The 12,398-nt window shown below is 43.6% G+C and overlaps 1 protein-coding gene across 8 annotated transcripts in view; it reads right to left on the reverse strand.

Moving 5' to 3' along the window:
- The window catches only part of amph (amphiphysin), a 127,748-nt gene that overhangs the window by 17,843 nt on the left and 97,507 nt on the right, over positions 1-12,398 (reverse strand). For 5 of the 8 annotated variants that reach the window (XM_071362611.1, XM_071362609.1, XM_071362608.1 and 2 more), the window contains 4 exons: positions 11,585-11,629; positions 2,735-2,965; positions 2,116-2,172; positions 37-90 (listed from right to left, as the gene is read on the reverse strand). In XM_071362611.1, the coding sequence (XP_071218712.1) occupies positions 37-90; positions 2,116-2,172; positions 2,735-2,965; positions 11,585-11,629 (387 nt within the window). The remainder of the gene's footprint in view (positions 1-36; positions 91-2,115; positions 2,173-2,734; positions 2,966-11,584; positions 11,630-12,398) is intronic. The other 3 variants (XM_071362612.1, XM_071362610.1, XM_071362607.1) reach the window with 2 other exon arrangements.

Here is a 12,398-nt window from a genome sequence, read left to right on the forward strand (position 1 = left end):
TTCCTTTTTGCCAAATTTGGCATAAGTTATAGTTACCGGGGGAGCTGCTTCGCTGGGGGATGCTTTTTCAGCCTCTTCAACTGGGAGGATCTAAGCGCAGAAAGAGGTTTTAATGCACCTAGCTAGCTACCTAAGCTTCTTCAGTACAGCCTTTAGCATTGAGTTTGCATTTGATATATTGAGCTTAATCTGCATCAATTACGTACGTACATAACAACGCTTCTCCTTTTCATTGATATTGTTAGTATAGCATTCATGCAAGTGCAGAACGTGAAGTACTGAGATGCAGGCTTTGAGGAATCGTTGCATCCAGTCATTGCTGTGTTGGCAAGGAAATGTTTGGTCCATTTTTTCAAGGTAAAGGCTATCTTGGTGTATCAAGATTCTGCACAGATTCTGTGGTTATTATATAATTATTATATTCAGTGGAATATACTCTTGTTCAATTTTTTTATTTTTTTTAAATGAGCATCTAAATCAAGGAAAATCTAAAATCAATGGAATGAAAATAAGGCTACTCATCTTTTTTAAGTCGTTTTGATACATGGTTGGCACATGGAAGAAAGTAAATGGATATACAGACATTTCCTCCACTCCCATGTCAAGCATGACAATAAGAGCCATATGCACACAGCAATTGTAATTACCCTTCGTAAATCAGCAACTCCCCAAGGCACATACCCAATATATACAAACGTATGTGGACACCCCTTCAAATTAGTAGATTCGGCTATGTCAGCCACACCCGTTGCAATCTCCATAGACAAACATTGGCATTAGAATGGCCTTACTGACGATCTCAATGACTTTCAACGTGGCACCATCATAGAATGCCACCTATCCATCAAGTTAGTTTGTCAAATTTCTGCCGTACTAGAGCTGCCCCGGTCAACTGTAAGTGCTGTTATTGTGAAGAGGAAACGTCTAGGAGCAACAACGGCTCAGCCAAAAAGTGGTAGGCCACACAAGCTCACAGAATGGGACCGCAGAGTGCTGAACCGCGTAGCTCGTCAAAATCGTCTTTCCTCGGCTGCATCACTCACTACAGAGTTCCAAACTGCATCTGGAAGCAACGTCAGCACTAGAACTGTTCGTCGGGAGCAAGCCTAAGATCACCATGCACAATGCACCATGCACAATGCCACAATGCCAGGCAGGACTAATGATTAATCACGCTTCAGTATCTGGCAGTCCGAGGGACAAATCTGGGTTTGGTGGATGCCAGGAGAACTCTACCTGACCCATTGCTTAGTGCCAACTGTAAAGTTTGGTGGAGGAGGAATAATGGTCTGGGGCTGTTTTTCATGGTTCGGGCTAGCCCCTTAGTTCCAATGAAGGGAAATCTTAACGCTACAGCATTCAATGACATTCTAGATGATTCTGTGCTTCCAACTTTGTGGCAACAGTTTGGGGAAGGCCCTTTCTGGTTTCAGCATGACAATGCCCCTGTGCACAAAGCAAGGTCCATACAGAAAGCCTTCCCAGAAGAGTGGAGGCTGTTATAGCAGCAAAGTGGAGATCAACTTCATATCAATGCCCATGATTTTGGAACGAGATGTTAGACGAGCAGGTGTCCACATACTTTTGGTGATGTAGTGTGTCTCTTTGTAATGTGGCTAGAGCTTGACCCGGGTTCAAACCTTGACTAGGTTTGAACAGTTCACTACAATATACACTCAAATATAACAAGTCTGTCACAATGTATAAAACAACACATACCAGCCTCATAGGAACAGAACATGAGCACTAATCATATTTTGGAATACACAAGAATAGTAGAATACAAAATGTTTTATGTATGTGCATGCATGACATCTCAACAGAAACATATAGTAGATCATTAAAAATGCCACCCTAATTCTTCAATCACATTCCCGACACAGACACACACACATTTCCCACCCAAGATGACTATGATGCACTCAATACAATCAGTTATTCACAAAGTCTCGACACGGACAATCGCTCAACCTCATGACACTTTGACAATGGTGATGGTAGGGTTTGGGCCCGGCGACTGAAATAAGTTGGACTTCGATGTAACACTCACAGAACCGAGTCACAGAACAGTAGTGGGAGGGCGTGAGTGGACAAAGGGGAGGATCTTACACGTACCTCAGTTGGTGCAGCCCCCTCAGGCTCTGCAGATGTCACTGGAGACCCCACAGTGGACTTTACCAAGAGTGAGTTAGAGAAGAATGTCATATTTAAGACTTGAATCCTGTCATAACGTACGGATTTGTTATAAAACAAGAAATGGGAGTTGTGGAGTGGATTGATGTCAAAACAAAAAGTACCAGGGTTTAAAACGGGAAGTTTTAAAATCAAGGAGGACATTATTGAATGACAAGGAAGGTGTCGGTAATTGCAAAGTAATAATTATAAAACATGTGAAATCAGAAAGCATCTCCACGGAAATGATGAATGGGATGATAACGATGATCATGATAATGACAAAGGTGAAAACACTGATGATGATGACGACGATGATGAAAACACTGATGATGATATTGACAAATATGAAAATATTGATGATGATGACGACGACGGTAAAAATGACGATGATAATAAATATGATGATGATGACGGTGATGAAAAGGTTCACTTAAACAGTGGCATACAACTATGCCTATAGTGATGACTTGGACCATAGATGGCTGGGGAATGACCCATGCTTGTGATGATGAGCGTGCTATTTCACAGTTACTGTATATAATAGCTAACTGTCACTCACATCAGGCTTCTCCTCTCCAGGGCTGGTGGCACTCTCGGCTGCCTCAGCCTCACTAGTCGAGGGAGAAGGCTCCTGGATCTCACCTGCCTCGGGCGCTGCCTCTGTGGCATCTGAGGTCTCAGTCCCAAGGACCTCCGGGGCCACAGCAGTCTCAACTGTTGCCTCCGGGGCCACAGCAGTCTCAGCTGGGGGTGCAGCAGCTTCAGGGGCCATGGTTTCATTGCTTTCATTCTTTCCACAAAGACAGGCGAGGGAAGAGCTGATCAACATCCCCTGTCTTACACATTACAGCAGCCCCACAACCACCCCTGTCCCACCTCACCATACCTCTTTTGTACTTTTTGATTATGCTGTGTAGCACTTTGGGTGCAACAAATGCACAACCGTTAAAATGAATTATTATCATTATCATCATCATCATTATTATTATTATTACCTGGATAGGTATGGCTGTTTAGCCCTTTTACCCTCTGTATACAACAAACATTCCGAGTGGAACTGCAGCGCAGTTTCCTTTAATCTGCAATTAATTGAATTAGTTATGCGGTTTCAACAGAGAATAAAAGGTGTTTGAAGCCCTTAAAGGCAGACTTAATCATATGACATCATACAAGGCAACCTTACAGATATCACAGAACTCAAATCAGAATAGATTGTCACTGTTGCCTCTTTCCAGCGTGGAAATACCTCAAGTGAGGGCACAAATTGGGAAGAGCTAATAGGGGCAGTCTTGACAGATTAAAATGTTGTTGTTATTGAGGTCTCTATGCAGGAACTTGTTCCTCTATGTACAGTATGATGATTCAATATTGCTGAGTATAGTTTAAATGTTGCTTCAGAGTACAGTTTGAGCACTTTGGCAGCAATACAAAAAAAAAAAAAACATAATAAAGTGTTTTGGATAACAAATTCAACATAGGTGTGAACACATCCAAAACTGCACTTAAAGATGCACTATGCAGAAATCGCTCCGCCATTTCCTGCTTGCAAAATTTCAGTCATTGTGTCGAAAATCATTGTGCCGTCTAAACCGCTGTGAGATATATTTTCCATAACCCAAAAGATTTTATTTTCAGCTGTTTGAAGCTGGTGTACAAAATCGAAAATAAAAGAGGCAAAACATTACCGTAGGAACGTGAAACATAGAAATAGCGCACATAGAACAGATCTAACGCTTCATAGACTTGCTTTCAATGAGAATGACAGATCTATAACTCTCACTTCTATGTGAATTTGGAGGGGTCAACCAAAAACGAACATATTGCAGCTTAACAAATACAACTGAATGATTGCGAAGATGGCGCCGAAGAACATGGCTGACGTTTTACATTCTCCCAACCAATTGTGGAATTTTGTTATTTTCTTTGCTTTTTGTGTAACATATTTTTTTACTTATTGTGTACATAATGTTGCTACTATCGTCTCTTATGACCGAAAAGTACTTCTGGACATCAGAAAAGCGATTACTCACCACGGACTGGAAGAAACTTTTTCCTTTAATGAGTCTGACGAGAAGGATATCCTGCTTTCACTGGAACAGGCCCAGATCCACGCCTTTTGCGTGAAGAAAAGACGCCGGAAAAGGGGGCGCAGATCAGGGATCCTTCTGAGAAGTCGGAGGCGAGTGAGTAAACTCCCAATGCCTTCCATTCTCCTTGCTAACGTGCAATCGTTAGAAAATAAAATTGATGACCTACTATTAAGATGATCCTACCAACGGGACATTAAAAACTGTAACATCTTATGTTTCACCGAGACGTGGCTGAATGAAGAAACGGACAATATAGAGCTGGCAGGATTTTCCATGCACCGGCAGAACAGAGACGCTACCTCTGGTAAGACGAGGGGTGGGTGTGTGTGTCTTTTTGTCAATAACAGCTGGTGCGCAATGTCTAATATTAAAGAAGTTTCGAGGTATTGCTTGCCTGAGGTAAAGTACCTTATGATAAGTTGTAGAACACACTATCTAAAAAGACAGTTCTCATCTGTATTATTCGTAGCCGTCTATTTACCACCACAACGCGAAGCTGGCACTAGGACCGCTCTCAACCAACTCTATAAGGCCATAAGCAAAGAAGAAAATGCTCACCCAGAAGCGGCGCTCCTAGTGGCCGGGGACTTTAATGCAGGCAAACTTAAATCAGTTTTACCAGCATGTAACATGTGCAACCAGGGGCAAAAAATCCTAGACAACCTTTAGTCCACACACAGAGGTGCATACAAAGCTCTCCCCCGCCCTCCATTTGGCAAATCTGAATACAATTCTATCCTCCTGATTCCTGCTTATAAGCAAAAACTAGAGCAGGAAGTACCAGTGACTCGCACAATACAGAAGTGGTGAGATGACACGGATGATACACTACAGGACTGTTTTGCAAGCACAGACTGGAATATGTTCCGGGATTCATCCAATGGCATTGAGGAATACACCACCTCAGTCATCGGCTTCATTATAAGTGCATCGATGACGTCGTCCCCACAGTGACAGTACGTACATATCCCAACCAGAAGCCATGGATTACAGGAAACATCCGCATCGAGCTAAAGGCTAGAGCTGCCACTTTCAAGGAGCAGGAGACTAATCCGGACGCTTATAAGAAATCCCGCTATGCCCTCAGACGAACCATCAAACAAGCAAAGCGTCAATACAGGATTAAGATTGAATCCTACTACACCAGCTCTGACGCTAGTCGGATGTGGCAGGGCTTGAAAACTATTACGGACTACAAAAGGGAAACCCAGACGTGAGCTGCCCAGTGACGCGAGCCTACCAGACGAGCAAAATGCCTTTTATGCTTGCTTCGAGGCAAGCAACACTGAAGCATACACGAGAGCACCAGCTGTTCTGGATGACTGTGTGATAACACTAACGGTAGCCGATGTGAACAAAACCTTTAAACAGGTGAACATTCACAAAGCTGCTGGGCCAGACGGATTACCAGGACGTGTACTCCGAGCACGCGCTGCCCAACTGTCAAGTGTCTTCACTGACATTTTTAACCTCTCCCTAACCGAGTCTAATACCTACACGTTTCAAGCAGATCACCATAGTCCCTGTGCCCAAGGAAGCGAAGGTAACCTGCCTAAATAATTACCGCCCCGTGGCACTCACGTCGGTAGACATGAAGTGCTTTGAAAGGCTGATCATGGCTCACATTAACAGCATCCTCCCGGACACCCTAGACCCACTCCAATTCGCATACCACCCCAACAGATCCACAGATGACGCAATCTCAATCGCACTCCACACCACCCTTTCTCACCTGGACAAAAGGAACATCTATGAGAGAATGCTCTTCATCGACTACAGCTCAGCGTTCAACACCATAGTGCACACGAAGCTTATCATTAAGCTAAGGACTCTGGGACTAAACACCTTCCTCTGCAACTGGATCCTGGACTTCCTGACGGGATGCCCCCAGGTGGTAAGAGTAGGCAACAACACGTCTGCCACGCTGATCCTTAACACTGGGGCCCCTCAGGGGTGTGTGCTTAGTCCCCTCCTGTATTCCCTGTTCACCCACGACTGCGTGGCCAAACACGACTCCAACACCATCATTAAGTTTGCTGACGACAACAGTGGTAGGCCTGATTACCGACAACGATAAGACGGTCTATATGGAGGAGGTCAAAGAACTGGCAGTGTGGTGCCAGGACAACCACCTCTCTCTCAATGTGAGCAAGACAAAGGAGCTGATCGTGGACTACAGGAAAAGGCGGGCCGAACAGGCCCCCATTAACATCAACAGGGCTGTAGTGGAGCGGGTCGAGAGTTTCAAGTTCCTTGGTGTCCACATCACCAACAAACTATCATGGTCCAAACATACCAAGAGTCATGAAAAGGGCACGACAAAACCTTTTCCCCTCAGGAGACTGAAAAGATTTGGCATGAGCCCTCAGATCCTCAAAAGGTTCTACAGCTGCACCATCGAGTGCATCCTGACCGGTTGCATCACCACCTGGTATGGTAACTGCTCGGCATCTGACCGTAAGGAGCTACAGATGGTAGTGCGAACGGCCCAGTACATCACTGGGGCCAAGCTTCCTGCCATCCAGGACCTATATATTAGGCTGTGTCAGAGGAAAGCCCATAAAATTTTCAGACTCCAGTCACTCAAGTTATAGACTGTTCTCTCTGCTACCGCACGGCAATCGGTACCGGAACGCCAAGTCTAGGACCAAAAGGCTCCTCAACAGCTTCTCCCCCCAAGCCATTAGACTGCTGAACAATTCATAAAAATCGCCACTGGGCAATTTACATGAACCCCCCCCTCTTGTACACAGCTGCTACTCGCTGTTTGTTTGTTACCTATGCATAGTCACTTCGCCCCCACCTACATGTACAAATTACCTCAATTAGCCTGTACCCCTGCACACTGACTCGGTACCAGTGCCCCGAGAAGCTTCGTTATTGTGTTACTTTTATTATCACTTTTTATTTTAGCTTACTTGGTAAATATTTTCTTTTTCTTGAACTGCACTGTTGTTTAAGGGCTTGTGAGTAAGCATTTCACTGTAAAGTCTACACTTGTTTTATTCGGCGCATGTGGCAAATAAAGTTTGATTTGATGACAGTACACAAACACAACACTTTAACGGAATGGGGTCACCAAAAAATGTAAATAAATATCTGAAGTGAAGCCCTAATTGACTCATCAACAGTATTATATACAGTGGGGAGAACAAGTATTTGATACACTGCCGATTTTGCAGGTTTTCCTACTTACAAAGCATGTAGAGGTCTGTAATTTTTATCATAGGTACACTTCAACTGTGAGAGACGGAATCTAAAACAAAAATCCTGAAAATCACATTGTATGATTTTTAAGTAATTAATTAGCATTTTATTGCATGACATAAGTATTTGATACATCAGAAAAGCAGAACTTAATATTTAGTACAGAAACTTTTGTTTGCAATTACAGAGATCATACATTTCCTGTAGTTCTTGACCAGGTTTGCACGCACTGCAGCAGGGATTTTGGCCCACTCCTCCATACAGACCTTCTCCAGATCCTTCACGTTTCGGGGCTGTCGCTGGGCAATACGGACTTTCAGCTCCCTTCAAAAATGTTCTATTGGGTTCAGGTCTGGAGACTGGCTAGGCCACTCCAGGACCTTGAGATGCTTCTTACGGAGCCACTCCTTAGTTACCATGGCTGTGTGTTTCAGGTCGTTGTCATGCTGGAAGACCCAGCCACGACCCATCTTCAATGCTCTTACTGAGGGAAGGAGGTTGTTGGCCAAGATCTCACGATACATGGCCCCATCCATCCTCCCCTCAATACGGTGCAGTCGTCCTGTCCCCTTTGCAGAAAAGCATCCCCAAAGAATGATGTTTCCACCTCCGTGCTTCACGGTTGGGATGGTGTTCTTGGGGTTGTACTCATCCTTCTTCTTCCTCCAAACACGGCGAGTGGAGTTTAGACCAAAAAGCTCTATTTTTGTCTCATCAGACCACATGACCTTCTCCCATTCCTCCTCTGGATCATCCAGATGGTCATTGGCAAACTTCAGACGGGCCTGGACATGCGCTGGCTTGAGCAGGGGGACCTTATGTGCGCTGCAGGATTTTAATCCATGACGGCGTAGTGTGTTACTAATGGTTTTCTTTGAGACTGTGGTCCCAGCTCTCTTCAGGTCATTGACCAGGTCCTGCCATGTAGTTCTGGGCTGATCCCTCACCTTCCTCATGATCATTGATGCCCCACGAGGTGAGATCTTGCATGGAGCCCCAGACCGAGGGTGATTGACCGTCATCTTGAACTTCTTCCATTTTCTAATAATTGCGCCAACAGTTGTTGCCTTCTCACCAAGCTGCTTGCCTATTGTCCTGTAGCACATCCCAGCCTTGTGCAGGTCTACAATTTTATCCCTGATGTCCTTACACAGCTCTCTGGTCTTGGCCATTGTGGAGAGGTTGGAGTCTGTTTGATTGAGTGTGTGGACAGGTGTCTTTTATACAGGTAACAAGTTCAAACAGGTGCAGTTAATACAGGTAATGAGTGGAGAACAGGAGGGCGTCTTAAAGAAAAACTAACAGGTCTGTGAGAGCCGGAATTCTTACTGGTTGGTAGGTGATCAAATACTTATGTCATGCAATAAAATGCTAATTAATTACGTAAAAATCATACAATGTGATAATCAGGATTTTTGTTTTAGATTCCGTCTCTCACAGTTTAAGTGTACCTATGATAAAAATTACAGACCTCTACATGCTTTGTAAGTAGGAAAACCTGCAAAATCGGCAGTGTATCAAATACTTGTTCTCCCCACTGTATATACTGTGTGTCTTCCAAAAGTGCGACTGCTGTCGGCATCCAAAGATTATCCAACTTGAATAAACGCTTGGAGGTAAAGATGACAGCAGTGGTGTAGCCTACGGCGATACGGATATCACTTATTATTGATATCTACATAGCGCATTGATGTGAATCACACTGCTGCTCTCTCATTTAGCTATTTGCACCTTACAGATTGTGGTTGTTGTGGATGGCTGTTCACAAATCTAACTGGGTATTTGAACCCAATAATGGTTGAATTCAAGATGTTTAAGCTGCCTATCAATCATTGTTTTTGAAACCAGTGGACAGCCAGTGAAAAATGCGCTCTTTTTAAATTTCAACTTTATTTAACTAGGCAAGTAAGTAAAGAACAAATTCTTATTTACCCTGGCCAAACCCTAACGACACTGGGCCAATTGTGCGACGCCCTATGGGACTCCCAATTACGGCCGGTTGTGATACAGCCTGGAATTGAACCAGAGTCTGCAGTGACGCCGATGCAGTGCCTTAGTATCTTGGTAATTTCTCGCATGGAATAGCTTTCATTTCTCAGAACAAGAATAAACTGATGAGTTTCAGAACTCTGTTAGTGTCCTTTGTTTCTGGCCATTTTGAACCTGTAATCGAACAGAAATGCTGACATTCCAGATACTCAACTAGTCTAAAGAAGGCCAGTTGAATTGCTTCTTTAATCAGAACGACAGTTTTCAGCTATGCTAACATAATTGCAAAAGGTTTTTCTAATTATCAGTTAGCCTTTTAAAATTATAAACTTGGATTAGCTAACACAACGTGCCATTGGAACACAGGAGTGATGGTTGCTGATGGGCCTCTGTACGCCTATGTAGATATTCCATTTCCAGCCATTTCCAGCTACAATAGTCATTTACAACAGTAACAATGTCTACACTGTATTTCTGATCAATTTGATATTTTAAAAGGACAAAAAATGTGCTCTTCTTTCAAAAACAAGGAAATGTCTAAGTGACCCCAAACTTTTCAACAGTAGTGTATATAAACTCAGCAAAAAAAGAAACGGCCCTTTTCAGGACAGTGTCTTTCAAAGATAATTCGTAAAAATCCAAATAACTTCACAGATCTTCATTGTAAACACCTTTCCCATGCTTGCTCAATGAGCCATAAACAGTTAATGAACATGCACCTGCCATTAAGACACTAACAGCTGACAGACGGTAGGCAATTAAGGTCACAGTTATGAAAACTTAGGACACTAAAGAGGCCTTTCCACTGGCTCTGAAAAACACCAAAAGAAAGATGCCCAGGGTTCCTGCCCATCTACGTGAATGTTCCTTAGGCCTGCTGCAAGAAGGAATGAGGACTGCAGATGTGGCCAGGGCAATATATTGCAATGTCCGTACTGGGAGACGCCTAAGACAGCGCTACAGGGAGACAGGACGGACAGCTGATCGTCCTCGCAGTGGCAGACCACGTGTAACAACACCTGCACAGGATCGGTACATCTGAATATCACACCTGCGCGACAGGTACAGGATGGCAACAACAACTGCCCGAGTTACACCAGGAACGCACAATCCCTCCATCAGTACTCAGACTGTCCGCAATAGGCTGAGAGAGGCTAGACTGAGGGCTTGTAGGCCTGTTGTAAGGCAGGTGAGGACCAGACATCACCGGAAACATCATCGCCTATGGGCACAAACCCACCGTCACAGGACCAGACAGGACTGGCAAAAAGTGCTCTTCAGTGACGAGTCGCGGTTTTGTCTCGCCAGGTGTGATGTTCGGATTTGCGTTTATCGTCGATGGAATGAGCGTTACACCGAGGCCTGTACTCTGGAACGGGATCGATTTGGAAGGTGGAGGGTCTGTCATGGTCTGGGGCGGTGTGTCACAGCATCATCGGACTGAGCTTGTTGTCATTGCAGGCAATCTCAACGCTGTGCGTTACAGGGAAGACATCCTTCTCCCTCATGTGGTACCCTTCCTGCAGGCTCATCCTGACATGACCCTCCAGTATGATAATGCCACCAGCCATACTGCTCATTCTGTGCGTGATTTCCTGGAAGACAGGAATGTCAGTGTTCTGCCATAGCCAGCGAAGAGCCCGGATCTCAATCCCATTGAGCACGTCTGGGACCTGTTGGATCGGAGGATGAGGGCTAGGGCCATTCCCCCCAGAAATGTCCGGGAAATAGCAGGTGCCTTGGTGGAAGAGTGGGGTAACATCAAACTGCAAGAACAGGCAAATTTGGCGCAGTCCATGAGGAGGAGATGCACTGCAGCACTTAATGCAGCTGGTGGCCACACCAGATACTGACTGTTACTCCCCTTTGTTCAGGGACACATTATTCCATTTCTGTTAGACACATGTCTGTGGAACTTGTTCAGTTTACATCTGTTGTTGAATCTTGTTATGTTCATACAAATATTTACACATGTTAAATTTGCTGAAAATAAACGCAGTTAACAGTGAGGGGACATTTCTTTTTTTGCTGAGTTTATATATATATAAAATAAAGTAAATATAAGGACATAAAACATAGTAATGGAAGAGCAAAAACGTATGTCATATTGACACTTGACTTACCAGTTTATCAAAATCCACAACAAATGTTGGGGCTGTTGCTTCCATCTTTAAGATAAGTTGGTGGAAAGAGAAAGAGAGAGAGAAAGTTACAACTACACTGGCAGCAAACCAGCAGTTAATAAAATATCAGAGCATATAAAATGTTATTTTCAAAGGAAAGTTATGATGGGATAATTTTGGGGAAAGTATTAGTGAGGGATTGACAAAGTGTTTGTAACCGGGATAAAGTGGAGGGTAAACTCATGTAAGCATAGTTTATGCAGCACTTATACTATATTAGCATTGTTATCAAATTTGCCCAACTACATTATTGCTGTTAGCATAAGTTTACCCAACTTGGTTAGTTAACAAAACTGTAGTTTAGTTCTAGTTTATTGTAATATCCCTAAATGCTACACCATGTAAACTTCCTACTATTCTACTACTAAGACAGTCTTTGGCTTCTTTATGCACAACAGGAACTGCTTTTTATATAACTGGAAGTTCAATGTTACAGGTCAATTGCAACCAGTGTTGGGGGTAATGCGTTACAAAAGCGTTACAAAAACGTTACAAAAACGTGTTATTTTTTCAAATTGGGGAATATTATTAAAAAGCTTATTGAAGTTACTTTGTATACAACGCGGGCGTAACTAATCCCAACAATGAGCAGCATCAGGATACGCTTTTGCGGCCTACAATCACCTAACTTCACTTTATACCTACTTTATACCTATACCTTATACCTAAACTAATCTGCAAGTAAGTAAACTACATAACCAAAAGTACGTGGACACCTTCTCGTCAAACATCTTGTTCCTAAATCATGGGCATT

Source organism: Salvelinus alpinus, chromosome 23 (assembly GCF_045679555.1).
Source record: "Salvelinus alpinus chromosome 23, SLU_Salpinus.1, whole genome shotgun sequence".
Lineage (NCBI taxonomy): Eukaryota > Metazoa > Chordata > Actinopteri > Salmoniformes > Salmonidae > Salvelinus > Salvelinus alpinus.